This window comes from Mesoplodon bidens, assembly GCF_964165515.1.
Source record: "Mesoplodon bidens genome assembly, chromosome: 1".
NCBI lineage: Eukaryota > Metazoa > Chordata > Mammalia > Artiodactyla > Ziphiidae > Mesoplodon > Mesoplodon bidens.
Genome location: NC_138176.1, coordinates 118787379 through 118815134, shown reverse-complemented (window position 1 = coordinate 118815134; position 27756 = coordinate 118787379). Strand labels below are relative to the sequence as shown.

Sequence of the window (27756 nt, the reverse complement as noted above, 5' to 3'; positions counted from 1 at the left end):
GGGTACAGCCACTATGGAGAACGGTATGGAGGTTCCTTAAAAAACTACAAATAGAACTACCATATGACCCAGCAATCCCACTACTGGGCATATACCCTGAGAAAACCATAATTCGAAAAGAGACATGTACCAAAATGTTCATAGCAGCCCTATTTACAATAGCCTGGAGATGGAAACAACCTAAGTGTCCATCATTGGATGAATGGGTAAAGAAGATGTGGCACATATATACAGTGGAATATTACTCAGCCATAAAAAGAAACAAAATTGAGCTATTTGTAATGAGGTGGATGGACCTAGAGCCTGTCATACAGAGTGAATTAAGTCAGAAAGAGAAAGACAAATACTGTATGCTGACACATATATATGGAATTTAAGGGAAAAAAATGTCATGAAGAACCTAGGGGTAAGACAGGAATAAAGACACAGACCTACTAGAGAATGGACTTGAGGATATGGGGAGGGGGAAGGGTAAGCTGTGACAAAGCGAAAGAGCGGCATGGACATATATACACTACCAAATGTAAGGTAGATAGCTAGTGGGAAGCAGCCGCATAGCACAGGGAGATCAGCTCGGTGCTTTGTGACCGCCTGGAGGGGTGGGATAGGGAGGGTGGGAGGGAGACGCAAAAGGGAGGGGATATGGGAACATATGTATATGTATAACTGATTAAATTTGTTATAAAGCAAAAAAAAAAAAAGATGACAAAAAAAAAGAAAAAGAAATCTTCTCCCTGATATTTAAAAAAAAAAAAAAAGCAAATTAAGGATAATGTAGTTGGATGGGTGGCTCAAACTATAATGTCATTTAGGCTGCAACCCAATTCTTTGAGGAATTGAGAGCAACTGTCCTTATCTTAGAAATCTTTGCAAAACTAGAAACTAGCTGTAGAGGCAGTTCAAAGTCCACCTATTCCTTTTACCAATCCTAAAACCTCCCCTATTCAGAAGGCCTGTAAGTATTGTAGAAATTCTGGCCTTATAGGAAGAAACCAAAGTCCTTGGAGGAACTTGCATTCTTTCCCTGTACCTTTTTTTTTTTTTTTTTTTTTTTTTTTTTTTCTGGTACACGGGCCTCTCCCGTTGTGGAGCACAGGCTCCGGACGCGCAGGCTCAGCGGCCATGGCGCACGGGCCCAGCCGCTCCGCGGCATGTGGGATCCTCCCAGACGGGGGCACGAACCTATGTCCCCTGCATCGGCAGGCGGACTCTCAACCACTGCGCCACCAGGGAAGCCCTCCCTGTACCTTTGAGATGTAAATGTTCTACAAACTTTAGGGAGGTAATTCTTTTTCTTTTCTAAGGGAGGTAATTCTTATCAGAAGATGAACAAAAGGGAAAAGGTCATTTGAAACTTAGGTGGACAAAAAAATTTTTAAGTGTCTTCCCCACAAATACAGTAAAAAGCTTCAGCCATCTGAGCAGGTAAACTTAACTTATTCCATCTACCAGAAAACAACTTAAATCCAACTTTTTTCTTTATAACTAGTGAAATTTTTTTTATTACTGTACCTGATTCACAGCAGTAATTTAAAAATGGAACCCAAAAGGTCTCTGTTTATGACTGTCCGTTTATGTGTGTCTATGTATGTGTTGCAGATGTATTGAATTTTCCACTTCTGGATGGTATTGCCAAAATTAATTTGTAAAAGAGCTCTATGTAAGTGGTTTTAAAAGATTAAGTGCTTATATAAATTAAGTAAATTGAATCCAGTAGTCCCCCTTTATCTGTGGATTCACTTTCCATGGTTTCAGTTACCCACAGTCAACCTCAGTCTGAAAATATTAAATGAAAAATGCCAGAAATAAATAAGTCATACATTTTAAATTGTTTGCTATTCTGAGTAGTGTGATGAAATTTCTTGCCACCCACTCCACCCCATCATGGAATTCCCCAACCATCAACATCATCATAGCTCAATGATCCAGGATCAGATCCTCCATCTGATATATCATCAGAAGGTCAATAGCAGCCTACCACTACATCACAAGGCCTACATCACTCACCTCACTTCAGTTCATCACATAGGCATTTTAATCATCTCACATCATCACAAGAAGAGGAAGGGTGAGTACAGTACAATAAGACATTTAGAGAGAGAGAGAAAGTGAGAGAGAGATACCACATTCACATAACTTTTATTATAATATATTGTTATAATTGTTCATTAGTTATTGTTGTTAACCTCTAATTAAATTTTATCATAGGTATATATGTATAGGAAAAACCATAGTATACATAGGAATTCAGGACTATCCATGGTTTCAGGCATCCACTGAGAGTCTTGGAACACATCCCCAACAGAAAAAAGGGGATTACTACAGATGTAAATGGGATAAAAATTTTTCAGTAAACATTTTTTTTTTTTTTTTTTTTTTTTGCGGTACGCAGGCCTCTCACCATTGTGGCCTCTCCCGCTGCAGAGCAAGGCTCTGGACGCGCAGGCTCAGCGGCCATGGCTCACGAGCCCAGCCGCTCCGCGGCACGTGGGATCTTCCCAGACCGGGGCACAAACCCGCATCCCCTGCATCGTCAGGCAGACGTTCAACCACTGCGCCACCAGGGAAGCCCTTTCAGTAAACTTTTAAAATAGTTTCTCTAAAATCTTTTTGGTAACCTAAAACCTTAAAGTTTTGCTAAATTAAAGTAAATGATGGATAGTCATTGAATATCCAGATCATTTCCAAATAAGATAAAATACTAAAACATTAATTACTGAACACAGGTTTACTACTTTTGGCCTTTTTATTTTTTTACAGAGAAACTAAAGATATTTGGATACATTAATAAACGTGTTTTGTGCCACACTGAGAAATTTACTATGGAAAAGCGTATGTTTCTAGACATTGTAAAAAATATTAATTTGTAAAGCCAAACAATTGTTTACTTTTTTTCACTAAAAAGGTTGTTTAGGGTTAAAAATTAAATATATATTATATAAATATGTTTATAATATATATATGTGTATATATATATATATAAAATTAAAGTTACTAGAAATAATAAGGAAACATTTCCATATGCAAGGAAAGTAGGATGTGTGTTTTCAGTAAAAGAAGGTATGAGGAATGGAGAGGAATTTTTGTTGATGAAAATGAAACTAATTTTGTCCTGAAGTGAGACTGGTTACTTCAGAATGGGAAAGAAGAAAACATAAGACCAAACTGTAGAAGGTTTGTGGGAAAGGAAGCCTGGGAAAGGAATTTTATGTGTGGTCAAGCAGGCTAAAATTAGAATGAATTTATTTAAGTGGGAAAAAAATGAGTTTTAATATCAAAAGTACATCAGTGCAAAATCAGAATTGATTTTCTCTCTGTTAAAAGAACAAGTGATTTTGAATTACTGGTCTGCTCTTAGTAAGAGATTGTAAAAGGTTGTTATTTACCTTTAAGTAATCTGCCTAGAAAGGAAGTATTTTGTGCTTTACCAAAATAATTTCCTGTAACAACTATTTAACTTTCTATATTTGCCTGTGTAGTCTTCAATTGTCACTTTGGTTAAATGGGTAACTAAATGTTGTTTCACAGTGACCTATGATCCTATTTGACCAAGTGTTTTTAAACCTTTTGATATTTTTGACAAACTTCCCCCAAATCAAATCCCAAATGAAATCTTTCTGACCTCAAACTAATTTTGAGATTTTCCAGAGGGCTCCTGGGACACATCTCAAAAGATTTGTTCCCTCTTCTTATAAAAGGAGAGATCTTAAACTAATTAGGCTTCTTTGATGTGTTAAATTACACGGGAAGTATTGTCAAATAAAAGTAATACTAAGCCCTCTCTATTTTGTATTTGTATAGGTATATACGTGTTCCAGAGCTGTGTGAAATTCCTAGAGACGTGATATGTCCAGGTATAATGTTATCAGTCATAATTAATATTAACGTAAACTGGTGTATATCACAGAAATAACTACATTTCTTTATCAAATGAAATCTCATCAGATCTTGAACGGGCATTTTTAAGTCTTTGTCATTTACAGAGACTTACTGTCTTAGATGCTTCTGCAAAAGTGTTCTTACAAAAGTGCTTCATCTTCAAGGAGATTCATGGAAAGGATTTTAACAAGTGCATGTTTCTGATAACATAAAGGTCATAAAACTGAACTGGATTCAAGCAGAACAAATATCAATTATTGTACATGGGACTAAATGAACTGAGGAGGAGAATGATTATAATTTTTTAATGATTTTTTTTGTTTGAAAAATTGCCAGTTCCTTAATGTTTTGTTTTTTCCAGATTTAAGGAAACCTTTTTTCCTAAGTTATCGATGACATACAGCAATCTGGTAAAGTATACCTTTGTAAACAAAGACAAAACATTTACTTTTCTCCCTACCTGATCCCTCCAGAAACTCTCTGGAAACTCTTCTGTATTCTTTGCACAGCAATACAGTTAGTTATTTGCAAAGGTCAATAAGAATCTGTTCTTCTTGTAACAGAACACATTGGAAACATTGGCTATATTACCAAAGCTTTGACTGAAATGTCATATTTGAGAGAGATGTACACAGACTCAGATATCATCTGACAGCTTTAAGGAACTAAGGTTAACTTAATAAAGCCAATAAAGCCCCTTAAAAAAATTGGCCTGGTACTCTGCTTACAGGGTTCCTGGCAGCCTTACCCAGTGAGTAAGGAAGGTCATTTCCGGGCAGGCCCAGGAACCTCAGGTTATTTTTGGGACCTTATGAAGAGAGGAATTCACCCAAACTATAGATAGGTATTGTAGGTAAAATCTGATGGCGCGTCCTTGGCTTGGCTTTCTGGCCTCAGAGGCTTTTAAGAGTTCAATCTGAGATTCCTTATGGAAAGTTCCTGCAAAGCAGTTTTAAAAAGTACTCATACAATACAATCACTATTCTTGCTGCACTTATGTAAATAATCAGGTCAATTTTAAAGCAAACAACTTAGTTTAACTGCAATTATCTTTTGCTTTAAAAAAATGGAAGTAACTGTAGAGAGAAAAATGTTTGTACTTTTGTAGCTATTAGATTCTAGTGCTATTATTTTTCTTTGAGGTTTTGTTATATTCCTGTAAACTGGACTGGATCCTGAATTCTTCTAGTTCCCTTCAAATAACTAGCCACAGTTCTCCAAACTTATGTTTCCAATTTTCTCCCACCCTTCTGATTTGGAATCACTAAGAACAAAGGCGGTCCTTGAGTCTCCTTGGAAGGGACGATATCAGATCCTCTTCACTACTTAGATGGCAGCCAAACTTCAGAGACTTAGGTACACATCTCACAGCTGAAGAAGTCTCCACCTGACCATGTGGTCCTGTACACCAGCTGGAGACCTCAAAATCAAACTGACTAGTTGGAGAAGTAGCTGACACTGAGGTAGACTGCTTCCTCCTGAGACCCCAGATCAAGACTTCAATTAAATATGAAACCTTTTTCTTCTCTTTGTGTTTCCTTTACTCTGTCTGGCATTGATCCAGAAAGACAGTACAGTCATCTGAATCTCTCAGGCCATTGCTAAGGGAGGTAACCTCTGTAATTAAGAACTTTTTATTTCAGGTTAGGATATTTACTTCCCAAATGCACTGAAAACTTAAATGACTCATGGTTTGAATGGGCAAATGCAACAATCCCTGCAAATGAATCTATGAACAGCACCACTTTAGTGGAAGTGGTTTGTGCCCCAACAGTATTTATCTTTGTCTGTGGTGGTTATCATTCTCCTCGGGCGTATGGAAGCCTAGATGGCTGGCGCATAACAGGGCAATGCCTCTTGAGTTATCTAACTGTGCCCCTAACTATTTACAAACAAACTGGAACACTTCATTGGACAACTCCCCTGAATTTATATTGCAGAGTTAGAAAAGTCCAGGAGGCTTTCTTGGTTCACGATTCACATTCCATAGCAGGGCCCTACTCCCAGGGTTAAGAGTAAATGTAAATGAAACTATAACCAGGAATCTCTCCTTAACTCTTGAAAATACTGCAAAATCGACAAAGACAGTAGCTGCCCAACAAAATTCCTTAGATTCTCTGGCCAAAGTTGTTCTTTTTTTTTTTTTTTTTTTGCAGTACGCGGGCCTCTCACTGTTGTGGCCTCTCCCGTTGTGGAGCACAGGCTCCGGATGTGCAGGCTCAGCGGCCATGGCTCACGGGCCCAGCCGCTCCGTGGCATGTGGGATCTTCCCAGATCGGGGCACGAACCCGTGTCCCCTGCATCAGCAGGCGGACCCTCAACCACTGCGCCACCAGGGAAGCCCCCAAAGTTGTTCTTGATAGTAGAATAGCCTTTGATTATCTTTTAGTTGAACAAGGGAGTGTCTGTGCTGTGGCCAACACTACATGCTGAACCTGGATTAACATTCTGGGCAAGTGGAGACTCAGTTAACCAAGATCACTGAGCAAGCCACCTGGCTTAAAAAAATGACTGCTTCAGCAGGGTCTTTCTTTGACTTATTTGATTTTGATTGGTTTGAGTCTGGGGGACTATGGCTCCAAACTGCCCTCCAAACACTGGAAATTATTCTACTTATAACAGTCATAGTAGTCTCCCTGGTGCATTGTATTCTCTCAAAAGCTTTAAATGTATGTTTGCAGCCACTAACCACTGAGCAAATGACCTCCCTAAAACTGGAATGCCAGGAAAGAAAGGAAGAAAATGACTGACTAAAACATTTGTGAGCCTGAAGTCATGACCTGTGAATACCACAGAGATTCAATAGCAAAAAAAAGAATCATGACCTGTGAACACCACACAGAGGATCAGTAAAAGCTATAAGAACTAAACTATAGAGAGGTAGCTGAGAGTGGTGCTAATGCCTTAAATTTTGATCACATCTCTCACTTGGGCTGAAAGTCTGATCAAAAGGAGAGAATTGTGAAAAAAGGGACAACAGGCCCAAAATGGAGTCACTTGTACTAAGCCCCATATCCGCAAACCAAGACCTGATACCTAACCTAACTGCAGTTTCAGCCTCTCCTAGGAATGTAATCTTAACCAGTCCTGTCTGGAATTTCCTAGCGAACACTAGTGAGGTAATCCACCTGATAGACCCCTGCCTTCTCCCAAAGGAAGGTGACCTTGCCTGAAATAATCCTTTCTTTATGACTTCCTTGTCCCACACCCTTTCTGCCTTTAAAAACCTCTTCTTTCTGCAGCATTTTGTAGCTCCTTTCTATTTGCTAAATGGGATGCTGCCAATTCATGAATTGTTGAATAAAGTCAATTTGACCTTTACATTTACTCAGTTGAATTTTGTTTTATAACAAGGGTGAAAGTTATCAGATACTATTCCTAATAAAATTTTTAAAAGTAAAAAGAGAAGGTAATCATAAAGAGACATGAAAAAACCCATGGATAATGTCAAATGCACTTGAACCAAAGAGCACTAACTATTGAGTTTAACACAAACCCAGCCTGTTATACACTTTCTTTCAAAGGATCAAGGGGTTTTAAAATTAAAATACATACTGTAAGTGTGAGTTTTTTGTGCCTTGCAATAGTTCTACTGTCTGCCTCTTGGCACAGGAAACTTTGGAGGGACCCATCATCTGTTTCAAGTCACCAGCATTTCCAGAATGGGAAGGACTTCGGGGCATGCCTACTTCAACAAAAGCATCATTACAACCTGCAGAAGAGGAGAGAAAAAAGCAAAAATCCAGACATCACCTTACTATCAACAATCACCTACAATGGAAACAAATCAGAATCCAATTCTATGGAGACAAAAGCATAACAGCTTTCAGCTACAGAGAAGATGCCTTAAATTCAGGCTACCTCAAAAACTCTTGATGAAATTTGAAGACCCTCCTGTTTCTTTAAAGATTGTTAAGGATGAAGGTGTTATTAAAAGAAATACTCTACTTGGGAAAAAATTACACACACACACACACACACACACACTTCGTAAGTTAATGCTTTCCTGCTGCACAATTACATTCACTTTAATCTAGGAAGGTCCAATGTAATGGGAAAGTGGTTCTTTCTATGGCAAAGTGCTCTTTCACCATGTTCTTTGGAATTTCATTCAAGATACTGTCTCTCTGCAGTCTTGAGGCAGGGTGAATCATGACTAGCTAGAAAAACCCACTCCAAATCACTGCACAGACTTTCTACAATCCCCTTTATCCAATCAACAGAGCAGGCTGAAATTCAGAAAGAAAGATACCTTCTGCAGGGTTTGATTTGGGAGATGCCTGCTCAGATGCAGTTGTTTGTCTGGATGGATCACCATGATTCGCACTCAGCACTTTTTCTCCAAGTGATGAAGTGGATATTGCACCATATTTTATATTCGGAGACTGAAATAATAATAGAAAACAACACAGAGATATGGTCACAATTCTAAAATTCATCTCAGGTGAAAGTTTAAATGCGTTACCAGTGGCTTATCTCTTACAAACAGCATAGATCACATGATTCTTGCGGAAGGGCATTACCTGTGTGTGTCCATTTAATGAAGCAGAGATTTTTTTGCTTTCTGTCTGCATACTGTTGATATGGACATCAACAGGAGTCAAGCCAGGAGGGGGAGATGGAGCTGTGTGCCCGTAGGTGGGCACTCCAGACAACAAAATATTGGTTAATGTGGCTTGGGCAGTAGATGGAATCATAAGGTGTGGTATAGCAGAAAAACCTACAACAGCATTTCATGAAGACAGACATTAGACAGGAATAAACTCAGAATCAAGAAGCATTATTTTATTATTTTCAGTAACAACAAAAAACATTTTTGTTGCTGCAAACTGAGAATTCAATTTTGATACCTCTCTGTTAACAGGTTTAACACATTACTATAAAAACATAGAAGAAGTATTAAAGTGGAACAACATTTTAGAGAGTATTTAGTCCAAGCTCTTCACTGTACAAATGAGGAAACTAGCTAGATTTAGCATGTGCATATGACTACCAAGCAAACTTGTCAAACTAGAATGTGCATTTCCTAATTACCAGGTCAGTGACCCTCGTGTGCTTTTGTCACTGCTCCCTGCACATCATGCTCTTTTTCCTGATCTGCTTGTCGCGTTTGAAGATTACATATTACTTTTATGAAAATCTCACTGCTTTATTATGCTTCATTTTAGTTGATTTACACTTTGGAGAATTTGTTTGGCTGCAGTATTCTTTGAACCATAGTTCTTCCCTACGGAAACGGAACCACTAGTAAATTTTACTGAAAAACTGATTAATACCTAAGAATACACACCCTTGATTGTACTTAAATAATACTGACCTGTGGCACTTGAAGTACTAGCAAGTGGAGGTGCCCACAATGTGGGGCTAGGGGTACCAGAACTCGGACTTTGCAAAGGACTGACTGAGCTATTAAGAGCATTCAAAAGTGAGTTCGGGGTTGTCGAAGTATTGAGAGATAAGGCAGTGGGTCCCAAAAGACCTGTAATGAATGAATGTAAAGTCAATACACATCAGCTCAAGATTTAAAAATACAGATGGCATCAATACTGCCATTTGGAATGCACATTCATATAATCTGATATTTTCCAAATATAAGATATGAGTGACAGATTACCTTCTTTCAAATATTCATGTGAAATATTGCATGATACAACTCCAACACAGGACCCCACTTGCCCACAAACAGAAATGGAAGACAGATATGCCCAGACCAGGACAGTAGTCAGGGGCCTGGAGCACCAGTCAGTTGCTTCATAATCACTTCAACTAGCCAGGATGAACAAAATTGTGCTCACGTGGAGACCCATTTTGTATTTCTCTGCATAATTCACTTGTCATCTGCTTCCAAACAAACTCTTTTTAAACCACTTGCAATTAGCAGTGACTAGGGGGACGTTTTCCTGCAACAGAATATCTCCCTTCGGTCCATTTGCAGAGGCTGGCCCACCTGGAACAGTTTTCATACCGTGTATGACTGTCCATACATGACGTCTTTGGGTCCATCTCAATGCGTATGAAGACTTTTCTCAGAAAAAAGAATTGTTTTTCCGCTTTTTGCTTGTTTTAAGGATTTAATGTTTGATTTAGTAATGAAATTTCCCTTCGGGCATTTCAAATATGTTCTAAAGTGAAATGTGAGTTTGTATAAATAAGTTCCCAGGAATACTTAAAGCATTAAGTATTAGAGGCTAGAGATAGCCATGAAAACATCTTAAAATTAAATCACTCCGATCTTTGCTCACTTTTTTTCTCTCTAGTGCAGGAAAAACTCAGTTCCTGCTAAGTTGCCTGATTGGCGTTTCCTGACTCACATGCATTGCTGTGTTATTACAACTCTGTTCAGAATCTCCAGTGGAAAGGACAACTTTGGGAGATTAGGGGCCAAGGGGGAAAATCTGTCTTTACTTGTAATGGTGTCTGGGCAGGGATACTTGGACTTTTAATTATATTATAACCATATTACATTTTTAAAAAGCAAGATAGCTATTAAAAATTTTAAAGACTGCTGAGAGTATTTTTTTCTGTCTCACCACTGAACATGGTAGAATGATCTGCGAGGGTTATTGCATTAACTTTTTATATAATGGCTACTGAAAAATGTGCAAAAAAGTAGTGAACCTAGAATAACTGTAATATAGCAATGAACTTCATCCTACAAGATGGGAATCCGTAAATGAGGCAATACATATCACACCATGCCTACTAAGTGGCTCACCCTGCTTTCTTAAAGAACTAAAGCACCAAGATGATGTTGTTCTTTCATCTTTCTCTTCTTCACCTTAGATATAAATGCAGGTTGGTTTGCTTCCCATGGTGGCCGCAGGCTAGATCTCCTTTGTGTTTGGGCAAGGCAGGCCTAACCACTAGGACTGAGGGTTCTGCTTCCTTTCTCCTCCCCCCTCCCCACCCCTCATGCAGGTCTGCAATTACTTTTTGAAAAGCAAACTGGATAATCTTCATCTCTAGGGACTAATGGTAATATTGCAAATGCAAGAGAGAACAAACACATAAATTATAGTCAGCCGGCTCACTTCACTCTCAATGGCATTCTTAATTTAGAAGAACAAACACAGCCACCGAAAATACAACAGCCAGACCTTGATTATTTATGCCAAAATCAAAAGAATCTGGGAAACAGAAATCCATAGAGTCTAACAAAAAAATCAAAATGGATTGATTCGAGTTTTGTTGCTTTTCACCTGATCATAGGGCCTGAAGAGGAAAAAAACAGCCTTTAAAATGTAGCCCCAAACAGTAGAAAGAAAGGAAACTGGATAAGCAATCCCCCAGTGGCTGAGAAGGGCTATAATAATAAATTTTATACCTAGTCCAGTGAGTCCGAGGCCTGCGGAAGCTAAGATATCCAGGCTGGGACATGCCAGGCCGGCAGGGCATGATGCTGGGGATGGACTGGTTGCTATGGTAACCCCACTGCTTTCAAGTCCGAGGAGACATTTCCTTGCTTCATACATATTTAACGCATTTCGCTCAACACTTTTCACAATCACAGACTATGAAAACACATAATGAGAAAGAAAAAAGTGACATGCAAGTAGTCTACAATGAATTGGGGAGGGGGCTGAGAAATGAATATGGTAATAAGAATTCCACTCAGGGAATGGATGAATGATGATTTAAAATCAACTGCAAATTCTAACCACATAGTTCCTAAGTTTACTCCTCTTGGTAAAACCATAAAATGTTAGTTACCATTTATTGGGTGTGTCCTGTGTCCCAGGCACTGTGATGGAAGCTGCACATATATTCTAATTCCTGCAAAACCTCATGGGGTGGAATTATTATTCAGGTTCAGTGAGGACAAGGGCCTCACCCAAGGTCACAGCACAGCTGTGGAGGAGCAGCTAGAGGACTGGAACTTGGGTCCTCTGTCTCTACAGCCCATTCTCGTTTACAACCTCTTGTCTCTACATTAAAGCTTTCCCCCCTTTATCTCATCTTTACAAATCAAACATGTCACCATATACAGACTGCATAATAATAGTCACTTACATTTGACATTTACAGTCTACTAGTTAACTAATGGACCTTGAGGCACCACTCTCCCTCACTGATGACATATCTGTGGCAAAGCTTATAGTAAAATAAATTTCCAAACAATAAATCTTTTTTTCTTCAATGGACTCATCTGGAAAATTGGAAATGTGAACCCAAGGGGGAAAGCCTCCAGTGGACAATAAAGAAAATGTGTGGCTGAGACGGCAGTTAAAGCAGTAGTCAGCCTCGGGGCCTGTGAGGCGTAATTAAACAGCCCTGGGATGCTGCTGCAAGGTTTCAGGGTTCTCACTTAAAATCTCTTTTCCCCCGACCTCTGCTCACTTCTTGCTGAACTCCAGAAATCTTCCTGTGCCTGTCTATCTTTACATGCAAAGTCTCTTCTGACTGTATCTTTTCGTTCTGGTACGTACAGTGACTCTAGTCAACTCAAATTAGTAAAGTACAAAGCTTCACAATACATAAAATTAATGTTCTATTCTCTAACTTTAAGCTCAATATATCAAGTTCATTTAGACTCAATCCTATCTTCTCCTTTAAAGTTTTCTTTTGAAGAACGCATGATTCTTTTTCTTATGTTGGACACTAAATACCACATTATTTACATACAGACAAAATTGTATATAGTAATCCATGTTATACATATACCATATGCATATATGATAAAATTCAGTTTAGGAATTTTAAAAATGCAAGGCACAACCGTTTGGTGTTTTACCTACTATAATTAAAAATATACATAAATGTTATCATTTAGTACATGTTACTATGCAACTTGCTTTGTTTGTTTGTTTGTTTGTTTGCGATAAGCGGGCCTCTCACTGTTGTGGCCTCTCCCGTTGCGGAGCACAGGATCTGGACGCGCAGGCCCAGCAGCCATGGCCGACGGGCCCAGCCGCTCCGCGGCATGTGGGATCCTCCCGGACCAGAGCACGAACCCGTGTCCCCTGCATCAGCAGGTGGACTCTCAACCACTGCGCCACCAGGGAAGCCCTTTTTTTTTTTTTTTTTTTTTTTTAACTTTTGGCTGCGTTGGGTCTTTGTTGCTGTGCACGGGTTTTCTCTAGTTGCAAGGAGCAGGGGTTACTCTTTGTTGAGGTACACGGGCTTCTCATTACGGTGGCTTCTCTTGTTGCGGAGCATGGGCTCTAGCCATGCGGGCTTCAGTAGTTGTGGCTCATGGGCTCTAGAGCGCAGGCTCAGTAGTTGTGGCGCACGGGCTTAGTTGCTCCACGGCATGTGGGATCTTCCCGGACCAGGGCTCAAACCCGTGTCCCCTGCATTGGCAGGCAGACTCTTAACCACTGCGCCACCAGGGAAGTCCACAACTTGCTTTTTTTATTCAACACCATTCTTGTCCTTTGGCTTCTGATACAAAGGTTTCTTCGGCATGTATAAGTAGAAGTAGTATTGCTAAGGGTAAGGTATCCGTGTTTTCAGTGTGAGCAGATGATCACAAGTTGCTTTTCAAAGTGGCTGTGTCAACTTACATGCTTTAATGTAGGAACACTCCTCTTTCCTCAAACTCGCACTAGCGCTTAATAACGCCAGAATTATCCCATTAAACTTTGCAGCATCTTAGAGGAGAAGTTCCAAGAAGGCTGAACTGGGGATACTTCATTATTTAAACTATATATGACAGACAATGGCGCTTATTCTTTAAATCTCCAGGGCTAGCACAGTGGCTCACAATTAGTAAGTAAACTAAGTATTTTTTTAATTGCCTTGGATATGTACACATACACATATGCACATAACACAACATTTAGCCTTACCAACTCTCCGGCAAGTTACTAACGTTTAAAGTTACCAGATTGCAAATTAATAAGAAAATGTTTTCTCTTTCCTTCCCATATATGTAATTAAAATAATGGTCACAAATGGACTCCAAAAACCAACACATATATAAAAAAAAATCAATAATGAATGCTGTTACAAATTTACATTTATATAAAATAACTAAATATGATATATAACTGTACATTATATAGAATATTTAGTTCCATGTATATGCAAATACACATTTATATGAAAATAACACGATACAGAATGTGAGATGATACATGGTTCTCTTTGCGCCCAGACTCTGAACCAACCTTGCTCGGCTGTTTTGGCTTTGGTTTAATACTGATGAAGACGTCGAGCTGTTCCATCAACTGAGCAATGAACTGTGGATCAACTTCAATTTCTTCCTTCATATCAAACATTAGCACAAGAGGAAGACAACCCTAGGAAACGTCACAATGGAAAGGGTGAGAGGTAAAAAAGTTACTCATTTAAACATCCAATAATTTAACATGCCTACAGATAATACAATCTTTTATAGATTTAAAGAGTAAACCAAAGTATTAAAGCTAAATTATATACCTTCACATAGCTTAGAAAGCTGGTGTGCAAATAACGTTGAGGGGTAGAAACTATTTTTTGGATGACAAAAACATGTGTCTTATGTTTATTTTTGGCCCTGAATTCTTTATCTACTCTCCACCTTGGAAAATTCCTCCATTCTCTGACTTCAGTTTTGTTAGTGACACCAGAAACTAGATTCTCAGCCACATCAAGTATACTGATCTTGTGCCCTGGCTCAAAGACTTACAGTGGAGGCTTTTTATTGTCTCCTGAATGAAATCTAAACATGTATCAGCCTTTAAAAACCTCCACATTTCAGCTCGGCTTTGCTGGTGCAGTCACAGGTTTATGTGTACATGTCTACCCCTTCCTCCAGGCTAGACCAGCCTCTTGACTATCTTTTAAACAGGTTCTGACATTGGTCTCTTAACTCATCGAAAGGCTTCTTTGCCAACCCAATTCCTACTTCTCTTCTGACACAACTCAAACCTTACCTCCTTCCTGGAGTAAAATGCTGCTATCACCCCTTCTTTTCACGATCTTACTCTTTAGCATGGCAGAGCTTAGCACTTTGTTTCTCTGATGCTGTCTTCCTGGCCCCTAATCTACTTAGTATAGGAACCAGATCCCATACATTTTTACGATGTACAGGTTGATGGATTTGTATATAATTATCAGAAGAAGTTACTATCAAACATACTAAAATTAAAATGAAATCACCATGTTCCATTTCTCTTCTGGATAATGGATGTTTGTAAGGACACTGCTATAAAAAAATGGTGATGGTATTTAAAATGTAAGTTAAAGACATTGAATTTATCTCTCCCTCACGTCTTTCAGTATTGTTTAATAATAATAATACGTCTCACTGCACACCTGTATTTTTGGCAGGTGTGATCAAAGTATGAATATGAATTCGTAACTGTGCTGATCGCTTGAAAAGTTTACTAACTCAAAATAATATCTAAAGAACTTGAAAAGCGCAAAAAAGAAAATATGAAGAGTAATCATAATAATCTTTGAATACAAATATGCTCTCTAACTAGCCATATATTAAAAGTAGCCTAAGTAAGCCTGGCTTTTAAGAAAATTAAAAATTAATTTCTTAAAATTATATATCATAATCCTTAATGATTATAACAAGTTCTCATCTGTCAGAGGAATGGAATCAACAATACAAATCTGGATCTTCTGAAAGTTTCTCAAGAACAGATTCTTCAAGTTAATAATAGCAAATGTCACACCTGAAGCTTATGGATTCAAATGTCACTAAAGGTCTAGCCTGAACAGGAGAATATAATGGTGTTTTTAATAAGAATACTTGTGAGTCCACAGTATGTCAGTCCATTTTGTTACTATACATCAATCTACACACTGGGTTTTTAAATGAATATAGTAAGGATATAAATATTGAAAATTATAAACTGGAAGCAGTAGTAAATTATCTGTTATTTTTCTTCAATGCATGACACTCAAATTCATGGCTTAAACAGCATTTTTAAAATTGTATCAGAGATTTATGAAATGTTCAAACGTTTCATGCTACCAAAATTTATATCTTTGAGGGTAAAATTTTCAATGTGTTAATTTTTAACTTTTCTGTTTAAACAGAAGACTTTTTTGGCAAATGCAAACTAATACTACACGTCAAATACAAATAACCACCTTCAAACTAATATTACACATCAAATAAAAATAACCACCTTCCACAAAATACAGCCAGTTATTTCAGTGTAACCTCTTCTGTTGCTTAGTGTAAGTTAAAAAAATACTAAAAGGAAATTACTCACCTATCTAATGAAATTAAGTCTGTGAGGCACTATGTACCTTATTCTTTTATTTCCTTTTACCAAGTAAGTTGCTTATTTGACAACCAGGATTCCAAAGTGCTTCCATAAATACCACATTTGTACAGAATGGGCAGCAACAAACACTGTACCCAAAGAGGTAAAAAAAAAAAAAAAAAATCGTACCATTAACTTCAGTAAACCTACCATGAGATATTGCCTTGCAAGACAGACAGACTCAATGGTGCCCTGGAGGTAGACGGTGGATTTCTTTTGTGGATTACTGGGATCGGGAAAGTGGATCTGAGCACCCGTTCTCTGCATGATATGTTTGATGTTGCTTCCATTTCGACCCATCATAAAGAGATGATGCTGAGCTGCGATATCTAGTTGCGTGCTCACGGGGATAGCTGATGCCAAGCTCCCGGCGAGATGTTCCAATAGCATGGCAGTTCCTTCCTAGGAGAAAAGGGTGGGAAAGAAGTAGGCCTATACAGTAACCGTCCACGTTGAAGGGAAAGATTCTACTGCACTTCTGACAGCTATGGAGAAACTCAACACATTCTAAGAACCAGAATGTACTATGAGAAAAAATTCTGGAAAACAAATTACTTTTAAAATCCTTTAAAAATAAAACTTGCATGATTTCTACACCTACAATGGTCGGAATTACCTAAACCACTTACCTTCACAGCACTTGTGTTATTCTGAGACCCTCGTACTATCACAGTAGCACCATACATTCGGGACCGCTGTTTAAATGACACTGAAATGTTGTACGTTTGTGATATGTGCTGAATAGAGGGGGAATTAGGATCGGGCACTGGTTGAAGAATTCCAGCAATCGGCAGCTCAAACATCAGCACCAAAGGAAGCAGCTCCTAAAATGAAATTACACAACCCAGGGCAGATAGTTAAGTCATTGTACATTTAGAGATGTGTGTAGTTCATTCATTCTTTTCTGAAGATGGAATTTTAAAACATAATGCTTTTAATACAGCCACAAGCTTGGGTAGACTGTATAAACTTTTTTAAATGAAAGGAGCCTTTTGTGAAACCTGAGAGTTTGTAACTTAAGCTGCCTGTGGCATTTTTCCTCAGGTGTCTTTTTGATCATTTCAAAATCATCAGAGAAATCAAGCCAGACAAAATCCAGAACGTCTCTAAGAAACACCTCCGATACATTAATACAATTTCTGTCACTATTTCCTACATGTTGAACATATGATTTGGTTATAAATTGATAAATTATGGTAATTTTATTGCCTTAGAGTGCAGACATCGCTGACACTGATTTACAGTACTAAAGGTAATAAATAGTTACCCGAATTCTAACTCGGGCCGATTCTACTCCTGCCGGTTGTCCTGCTATAGATACCTGCAAAAAAAGAAAACACAGAGTTAGATTTATTGTACTTGAACCCACATCTGCTTTCCCAGTTATCTGCACCCTCACTACTCAAAGTGTCGTCCAGAATAAAACAGCTTCGCCTATCTGGGAGTTTGTTAAAGATGAGGGATCTCAGGCACCAACCCAGAGCTACTTAATCAGAATTTGGATTTTAACAGGCTCTGGTGATGTGTGTCAACTGATCAATGTCACCTCCCGGACTTACCTAAAACCTCCTAGCCCCCATGAGCCCATCCTGCCCTCTTCACAATTTCTCGTGTTCACTGCATTTTCTCCCTTTTTATAAAAACTCTCTGAATACGAGATGGATATCAACGTGCAATGATAGTGCCACACTAAGTTCTCAAAATAATGAACTACTTCCACGCTAGTTGGCAAAAAAACTGCTGCTCCAGGCTTCCCTGGTGGCGCAGTGGTTGAGAGTCCGCCTGCCGATGCAGGGGACACGGGTTCGTGCCCCGGTCCGGGAAGATCCTACATGCCGCGGAGCGGCTGGGCCCGTGAGCCATGGCCGCTGAGCCTGCGCGTCCAGAGCCTGTGCTCCGCAACGCGAGAGGCCACGGCAGTGAGAGGCCCGCATACCGCAAAAAAAAAAAACAAAAAAAACAAAAACCTGCTGCTCCAACAGCCCTCTCCTGGGATCTCCTGGGCTTTCCTATGATCCATCAACTAAAGAATTACTCCTGGCGTTAGGGCAAGGGGGTGGGGCTCCAGGACAGTGCTCTCTCATGGGCCATGCCCATGCCGTATCAGCCATCAAATATTTTGATTACTGCTCTTGCTTTTTATCATGGCTTCCTATCTAGTTCTTTATGTATGTGTCCCACTGTCACCATTAGTCCCCACAGAGAAAAAACTATATCATATTCATCTTTGTGGCCAACATAGTTTCTATATTGTGATTAGAGGAGAGAAAACTTCCAAATAACACAAAGAACACCAGCTGTTCTTCAAGTACTGACAGGGTTTTCATGTAGACAGGTGAGTTCTATTTGTTTCCAAACACAAGAATGAGAAAAAAATGTGTATAAAACAGAGCCATAGGGCTTCCCTGGTGGCGCAGTGGTTGAGAGTCCACCTGCCGATGCAGGAGACACGGGTTCGTGCCCCGGTCCGGGAAGATCCCACGTGCCGTGGAGCGGCTGCGCCCATGAGCCATGGCCGCTGAGCCTGTGCGTCCGGAGCCTGTGCTCCGCAACGGGAGAGGCCACGACAGTGAGGCCTGCGTACCGCAAAAAAAAAAAAAAAAAACCCAAAAAAACAAAAAAAAAAACCCAAAAAACAGAGCCATAATTCAGTCAATGTGAGGAAGTCAGACACTCATACATTGCCTCTCAGAAGGTGATCCAGTGTAGCCTGGAGGACCACTTGTGCAATGCTGCAGACAGAATCCCAGCTATTAATAGGTGCTTGGACTAGGCAAGCTTTCAGGTCCTTTCCTAACTCACATGCCTTCCGAGCCTTTCGTAGGGACTTCGTTTTATATTGCCACGATAACCTTCCCTCTCTTCTACAAACCATTTAGAGATCAAGGATTTATGGCCCATCTACAACTCATCTCTTTAAAAAAAGAAGAGCACCTTCAGTCTCCTTGGAGAGGGACATACAATCCATACTCAATGCCATCTTCATGATTACTCTTTTGCTCTCATCTCCCAAAAAAGTTATGCATACAGAAAATTCAAGCTTTAATTTGTCCCATAAAAATTCATGTGAAAAGACAAAGCACCTGGTTGCTTTTTTCTGCTTGATTATTCCTGTTGGAATCTGGAAAGTGGATGTGGCATCCTGTTTCTTCCATCACCTTCTTAATATTGTTGCCACCTTTGCCGATTACATGAGAATGTTCTGTATGTGAAACATCCATCTTCAAGGTGACCCTATTGCTCTACATGGAAATAATGTATTATTTCTTGATTCATGAAAAAGGAAGGAACAACTCCTAAAAAACACTTTTCCCCCAAAGGAATAGGATTAACAAAAAGTGACCCAGTGGGAAAGCTTACAGATTTCTTAATAAGATCATCTTAATCTATAAATTTTTCAATTTCTATCTATTTCTCCTTGGCTAATAAAAAAGAAAATTTTCATTTAAAGACAGATTTGTCAGAAAAAATAGAAAGATACACTTTTTACCAAGATAATTTTTGGGACAGTAGTATTTAAGTAAAATTACTCGTTTTTCCTTTAATAGATATTATTCATGAAACAGAATTCAAATAACTAAAAACAGATGAAAACAATTACAAGAGTGAATACATGTATGTTAGTAGAAATGTTGAACAATGATAGAAAACTAGAAATAACAATAAAATTCAAAACGGAATAAAAAAGTATTTACAAACATTTCACAAATTCTCTATCACTGTATGCCAAATTTTACAAAGTAGATAATTATTCTTGCCGGTAGGAGTAAGAGTGAGGAAGATACCACAAAGTATGCATCTCTAGCAGTAAAATGGCTTAAGTAAACCAATACGGAGTATAAGATTTGTTATTTACATTAAAGCAAAATGTAAAATTCTAAAACATAATGAATAATTACAGTCAGACTGGAATCCATGTATTTAATTTGGGAAAATGCAGTGCTGTAAAATTATAAAGACTGACATGAAATGTCTTCTCATTTTTAAAATTGATATTGAAATTCTTCAGTCCTTACAAAGTAAAATTAAAAAGTCAAATACGACAAGATGTTAAAAGTATCAATAGGTTTACATTTTCTGAATTCTTAAATTTTAGACTTATATCCTTTAAATACTTTGGTTTTTAAACTTAGTTCTTCTTTTAGTTTAACCTCTAAAAAGAGAAAAAAAGATATCCTTTTTCAGATGTCCTAAAATATTTAATAATTATAAGGTGAATATTTCTTAAAAATTAAAAAAACAACAACAAACAGGAAAGGAAATAAAGAGGAAGAGATCAGAAACCATTTCAGTGAAATACCAGGTGGCAAAACATAGTGGTTAAGAGCCAGACAGCCTGGATTTGAATCCCACCTCCCCACTTTTCAGCTATTGGATCCTGTGCAAATTCCCTAATATCTCTGTGCTGATAGTTATAAGGATTAAACCAATTAATATGTGTAAAGGGTGTAGCTAAGTGCCTGGCATAAAGTAAGTGATTTTGACGTGTTTATTAAAATAAATTCTCACAAACCAGTATACATTTTTACATATTGTAATTTCTCTATTGTCTCTCTCTACATGTACTTGTAGAGAGACAGAATGTTCAAGACAAATTGTCAAATTTCATGCCATCACACACCCAGAGCTATACAGAAGATTATTCTGGTTTTCTACTGATATCATAAAGGCAAATATGCTAATTCTTGCAATCTTTATTACTTGCCCTATACTAATCCGGGTCAATATTTTTTAATATATATATATATATGGGGGGAGAGAATATTATTCAATTACCCAGCATGAGAGAACCTATTCAAATTTTAAACAGATTTTTAATCCACTGTAGAATCACACATGCTTATTTCAAAACCCACCATTACTTTCTCCTGGTTTTTCTTCTCCAAATGGTTCTTTCACAACAGCATGAAGTAGCCCTTGCAGAGACAAGGTTCTGACATCTGAGTGTCCTTAACATTCACTTACTTTTGTGTCTAAGACAGACATGATCATTTCCTTGGCTTCCTTAACATCTTCTTTCTTTCCAGAAACCTTAATATGGGGATCTATAAGAAATCAAAAACAGAGGACTCATATGAAACTCCCAGGCTCTGTTTTAAAACTGCTGTTACACTATAAGAAAAGAGATTACATAATAAATTTAATATTCAATTCATTCCAGGTGTGTTGTCACTGTAATAAAAACAGGAATATGGAAAATACCCAAACTGTGCATTTATCGATGCTTTTTTTCCTTCTGAACACTGGCTAACCTATTTAAATTTAATTGCAAAATATCATATAATTATTTTTTTATTTTTATTTTTTTTTGTGGTACGCGGGCCTCTCACTGCCGTGGCCTCTCCCGTTGAGGAGCACAGGCTCCGGACGCGCAGGCTCAGCGGCCATGGCTCACGGGCCCAGCCGCTCCGCGGCATGTGGGATCTTCCCGGACCGGGGCACAAACCTGTGTCCCCTGCACCGGCAGGCGGACTCTCAACCACTGCGCCACCAGGGAAGCCCCATATAATTATTTTTTAAATGAGTAAAGAGTCTATAAATTCAATTTATTAATTCATCTCTTGCTACATTCCAAGCCCTGTTCTAAGGCTTGAAATGCATGGACTCATTTACTCTACACCACAGTTTTGTGAGGTTGTTTACAGAGGAAACTAAGGCACAGAGCAGTTTAGTAACTTGTCCCAGAAAACCATTCAGGCCATGTTTATTGTAATCCAATGTCTTCCAACTCTGGATTCAAACTTTAAAACACGTGATAATTTAGAAGATATTCTTACCAGTCAAGGTTAATAGAAAAAAAAAACCTTAATCTTCATTCAGGAATATTTAATATTTATTCAGAATTAGTACTACCTGACTAAATATTTGCTATGTCTATTGCTTATTAGTGCCAGGGAATGTTGCACAGGAAAGCATTCATTCATTCAGCAAATATTTTCTGAACCTCTACTATGTACCAGGCACTATTCCAGGGGCTGGGGGATATGTTAGTGACAAAAAAAGACCCTTGTCTGCATGAAGCTTACAGTCTTGTGCAGGGAGGCAAAAATCAATCAAATAAATAAATGACCTAGTATATTAGAAGATAAATATTATGACAAAAAGGAAAAGGAGAACAAAACGAAGGATCGAGAAGACCAGCTGTGGACGGGGCAGGGGCGTCAGGCCGCACTGAGAAAGGAAGGCTTAAAGGGCAGGAGGCAGCTGGCCAAGCTCTGATCTTCCAGGAGTAGGAGACATCAGAGCCATCGCCTGCGTGGGGACGTGCCTCTCGGGTTCTCTCTTGAATCAGGTTTTCAAGTCTCCCCAACAATCTGAGTGTTTTATTACCCCACAGGTCAGACTGAGAGAGACCAAGACCATCCTGGGGGGTAAGCTGAACATTCTATGCGATTAGCTTTAGTGAGAAAGCTGAATAACAGAGAATGCATCATCATCCCCACCAACATCGTTAATAACGCCAAGCTTACTGACTGCTTACAACATACTGCCTTCTCTGCTGAGTACACTTCATAGACTCAGGTCAGCGACAGAGGCAGCCAGTGTTTGCTGAGCAACTTTCACAATTAGCAAGCAGTTGTGCCTGAGTCCTTCTAAACCAGGACAAACTAGGATAAGAAAGTAAACTGACCTGGTGTAGATTTTATCGAACTACACGTGCATCCTCATATTGTGATGTAACCTACACATCTGTACCTCACAGTCATCAAGGCCATGACTCATAAGGTGTGATTGAAAGAGAGAGGGAGGGAGAGAGACAGAGAAAGGGATGAAGGATGGGAAGAGGGAGGAAACCATTTTCTAAAGCTCCCCGTTCTTAGGACAGGATGGAGCAAACCTCGTCAACAAGAGTGCACGTGGAGCCTCAGAGTTCGGGACCATCTGGCCTCCTGGGGAGGCCTCCCAGGAGCAGTGCCTAATTGGAGACGGTGCCCACACCTCCGGCCCCCGCCCTCTCCCCAGACTGTGTCTCCTGGTGGCTGCTCCTGGCTCAGGCACTTTTCCTTAGTCTGTTCTTTAATCCCTCTTCTGACAGTTGCCCTGTCAAAGGGATGTTGTGAAGATCAAAGACCTAAATGCTGGTTAAAACTTTCTAAAGTGTTTAAGTATCAGGTATTACAAGGCGAGGGGCTAAATAAACGTAGGGCAAAATGGCTGTCCAACCACCACAAGCTGGGAGAGCCTCCGTGCTATTGCTGCATGACGTGGTGTCCACTTGCTCCTTCAGGCGTCCGAACAGGGACTGCCTTTTCTGTGCAAGACTCTCGCCAACTTTAGCATACTTAAGTAACTAAACATTCTCTTTAATAATTCTTATTATATCCATTATGGCTCCTAGAGGCAATATTTACATAAAGAGCTGTCTACATTCAAAATTTTGGTCTCAACTCTCTTGAACTTTGGTTTGAATTACTGTAGGCTCTGACATTAATGTCTACTAGAAATGCTCACTGCTGCAGTGGGGGATTAGAGCTTGGTGCTGCTCTAATCCAGACTCACATGTCTGCTCATCAGACTCACTTGTAGCACTTACTAAAATATAGGTTCCTGGGTCTCCAGGACCCGGCAATCAGCATTTTGTTGTTTTCCCAAGTGATTCCTAAATCAAGAATAGGACACAGCAGATCAAGCCACACAAAACGTGTAATTGGGGCTTCCCTGGTGGCGCAGTGGTTGAGAGTCCGCCTGCCGACACAGGGAACACGGGTTCGTGCCCTGGTCCGGGAAGATCCCACATGCCGCAGAGCGGCTGGGCCCGTGAGCCATGGCCACTGAGCCTGCGCATCCGGAGCCTGTGCTCCGCAACGGGAGAGGCCACAACAGTGAGAGGCCCGCGTACCACAAAAACAAAACAAAACAAAAAAAACCCGTGTAATTGTAATCTCTTACGTATCAGCCAAGTATATATAATATAAAATGCTTCTATAGGGAAAAAGGGTATTTTCTCACAAAATAAATTAACACTATGTATTGAGTGGTATGATAATCTGAAAACCTATTACTTTACAGGCTGGATAATCACATTATAATTCCTATGCATCTGTAGAGGGACAGGAAACCTCAGATCCAATTTAAGAAGGAATTTGATTTTCCACCATCTCTGCATCAAAGGAACAATAAACAAAATAAAAAGCAAAAGACTCAATCAAAATATATGTATACATTTTATTTCAAAGTGAGACAGCACCATCTAGTGGCCAAAAATATAAACTATCGATGGACACAAAAGAGAGACAGTCACCAACAGCATCAAACTCTCTCCAGGACCCAAATCAGCACTCATTTGGAAAATGGTGCTTTAAATAATCAAGTCTCGTAAGTACAGAGCAAAACATGACAAAATTCTGGTTTAGACTGCTGAAGTAGCCTGTAGTATTGTAGTTTTCATTCCCTCTTTGCTCTTGCTTAAAAGGTATCTACAGGATGTGAGTGGGCTCTTCTTCCAGGTTGAACTTAATGCACTCATCTCAAATCCTGAAATACTATTCTCTGCTTTCAGTAAGTGCTACAGTTTACCCTTCAAGCTTGTCCGTAGCACCACAAGGGACTAAGGTTTCATTCAGACCCATTCTGGAAATACTTGATGGAGAGATGAAAAATCAAAGTATGAACTATATTAATAAACATAAAAACAAGGAAAAGAACTTAGAAGATGGCGGAGAAACAGGAAATAAGTATGCAGTCTCCTCCTCCCCAAAACTAATTGCTTTGAAGGACAACTCTGATTTGGGCATGAAAGTTTTAAGACATTGCTCTAAAAATAATATTGACTGCTGTTGAAACAACCCTCAAGCTCTCTGAACACAGGAATTGTCTTAACTGGTTCTGTAACTTCCACAGTTCGAAATTAGTAGTAGATACTCAGTAAACTGTTGTGGAATAGATTGATGGCGCCCCTATTTTTGGAGATGGCAAAATACAGAGAGAGGAGATCCAAATCTGTGGCAAGAGCTAAACCTCACAACCAAGGTGACCGTATGTCCTGCACTTCCCAAAATATTCCCAATAGTTTTAATTTCAAATATTCTGATTTCAGTACCTCTATAAAAATACAGAGAACTGTCAGATATTCATCCAGATTTTGGGTTTTTAGATTCCTGTCCCATCAACCTGCTCTCATCTCTCTGGTGTCATCCTATGAAGACCAGACAGTGATCCAACCTTCAATAAGTAATATGAAGCTGAACGGACATGGGTATGATATGGGTATTTTATATGTGTACCCTGCAAAAGAGCTAAACCTTTGGGAAAAAAGAGGTTTTTTTATGACTCCATATGGAAATTCATAAGGACTTGGTAAGGCAACAAATGTTTTCATAAGAACATGCTAAAAACCGTATTGTCAGAAAGATAAATATTTCAAAGCGTTGGGATGTTTATACGAGCTTAAATTATGGTTTTAAAAGATTATCTCTTCAAACTCTGGTTTCTCCTCTTCTGGTTTTCTATCCTTGGAAACATTCCCATTCCTGGAAGCATTAGTGAATATTTTATTGTCTTTGCCTTCTCTCAAGATTAAATATCCTTTCCGTTTCATACCTATCCCACAGCAAAAATCTATAGAGAATACTCATGTTAGGCATTTCATCGTATTTATTATGCTACAGAAAGTAAGATACTACTGACACGTGATGAATTTAAGCCATTAATGTTTCACCAATGATCTATTTGTAACTACCTTCCTGCCTCAGAAAAATTCAAAGTAATGCTTTCACTCTCAGCATGTTCTCTTGGAGAGAGAAAATAATAGAAAATCCCTTGTTTGACTAAACTCACTCCTCCCACCCTCAACACCCCAAAATAAAAGACATCATATTAAAATTGGGGTTTTTTGTTTATGGGGAAAAGTTCCATATCATGGCCTAAAATCAGGATGGCTTTTGGTACATTTATGCATATAAACAAAAGTATCAAACTGGCCTTAAATCCATAAGAAGAGACCACTGGACAGAATTCACTTTCTCCTGGCTTGGAACTCTTTTCACTTTTATTTCATGTTCTTCCTAAAGAGTCTTAGCCTTTAAACCTGTCTAACCAAGGACACTGGCTGGGGCCAGGTCTGTCAACACTGTTAGGAGTGGTCAGTGTTGACAGGCAGAGAATTTCAACTTCCTCCGAAATTCCCTCCAACCACTGGGACTATATCTTCCGCTGGCAGGTAGTTCCCGAGTAGTACGGCCAAGTGTTTTATGTAAGGAAGACTCGGGCTTTAGAGTAGGAATTCTGTCGAACAGCCAATATACATCGTCTCAGAAAAATCCCCACCCATCTCAAGGGCACTGGCTGACTTGGATCACATAGGGAGATGCTAGGAAAAGAGAGCAGATACCACAGAGAAGGGATTAAGTTTCAATATCTTCTACCTAGGCTACAGATTACCTTCATGCTGTGGGGAGAATACGTGGATTCTACTGCCATGATACTAAGTTCTGAATCCCGATTCAGCATAAACAAGCTTTGTTACCTTGGAAAGATCACTGAATCTCTGGAGTATACCTTCTTCCAAAAAAAAAAAAATGAGGGAGTTTGGTCAGATCATTTTTACACTGTTATAAATCTGAATTTCTTTGGTGTAAAGCAGTACTGTCAGGTTCTTAACTAAAACTAACCTCATAAACAGGTGTATTTTCCCATTTTTTTGGTATCTCATGAAGTGGCTCACACCAAAGACACCACCGTCTAAAATGTTTCCAAGAACCTGAAGATGCAGGGAGCAACACAAATATGTCTGAAATTGCAACCTGCTTCTAAGTGGAGGAAGATGAGCTTCGCAGATGGCAGCTCAGGCTTTCCTTTTGTTCAGTACACCCTAGGAATGTGGAATTGTGTATCAAAGCAGGTGAAATTCAGTGCTCACCCCACTGCCACCTCCTGCAGAAGGTGCTTGTAGGCATAAAAGGAAGGCAGTGACGACCACAGAGGGAGATGGGATTCTACCTCAAACCCTACTGAGCCATGTCACCATTCAAAGTTGGACACCATCCAATACGTCTGCTATTTTGATCACTTTTCCTTTAGGCTGGAAAGTCGCTTTGCTGATCAGCGAAAGTGAACTAAACTTACAGTCAACTGGCCACAGCCCTTATTTTCCTGTGAAATTAAAGAGTTTCCCTCTAAGTTCTTGAGAAATAGGCTTTCCTTTTTAGACAAAAATGTGATACGGGTCAAATAACATACCAATATCACTTTTTTTGAAGTAAAGATATATATTTTATCAAGAGATAGGGAAAACCTGAACTGACTCATTAAACCTGACTGGAAATGACTTTAGAAGAATGAAACAGAGTAACAGGAAATCAATGCACTTTAAGCTTATTTTGTAGCCAGTAATACAGACTCACATTATTTCCAGGAATGCTCCTTTGACAACAAGAATTCCAATAAACTGAGTTAGAATAAAAATAAAAGAGCAAGGAGTATATTTGGACAGGGGGTGGAAAAGCCCAAGCTCTGAGTACTTAAGGCAAAGTGTTGGTGAACAGCCATAACAGTCAAATATTGTAACTGGGATCAAGAGGAACAAGCCCACCCGTTGCAGGCATTCCCTAAACCAACTATGCTGCTTTAGGATGTGGCGTAAGCTCATCCTGATTTACCTTATTTTAAAACAAAAAATTAATCTCTTTACTACTCAACTAGAAGAGAAGAGGGATGGATGGTGAGACATGAA

General features: G+C 39.1%; 1 protein-coding gene across 4 annotated transcripts in view; it reads right to left on the bottom strand.

Moving 5' to 3' along the window:
* The window catches only part of BICC1 (BicC family RNA binding protein 1), a 329762-nt gene that overhangs the window by 33264 nt on the left and 268742 nt on the right, over window positions 1-27756 (bottom strand). For all 4 annotated transcript variants that reach the window (XM_081232419.1, XM_081232416.1, XM_081232417.1 and 1 more), the window contains 11 exons: window positions 21051-21130; window positions 19169-19327; window positions 17353-17406; window positions 16715-16909; window positions 16236-16487; window positions 13989-14120; window positions 11204-11390; window positions 9197-9358; window positions 8403-8599; window positions 8132-8264; window positions 7435-7591 (listed from right to left, as the gene is read on the bottom strand). In XM_081232419.1, coding sequence (XP_081088545.1) covers window positions 7435-7591; window positions 8132-8264; window positions 8403-8599; window positions 9197-9358; window positions 11204-11390; window positions 13989-14120; window positions 16236-16487; window positions 16715-16909; window positions 17353-17406; window positions 19169-19327; window positions 21051-21130 — 1708 coding nt within the window. The remainder of the gene's footprint in view (window positions 1-7434; window positions 7592-8131; window positions 8265-8402; window positions 8600-9196; window positions 9359-11203; window positions 11391-13988; window positions 14121-16235; window positions 16488-16714; window positions 16910-17352; window positions 17407-19168; window positions 19328-21050; window positions 21131-27756) is intronic.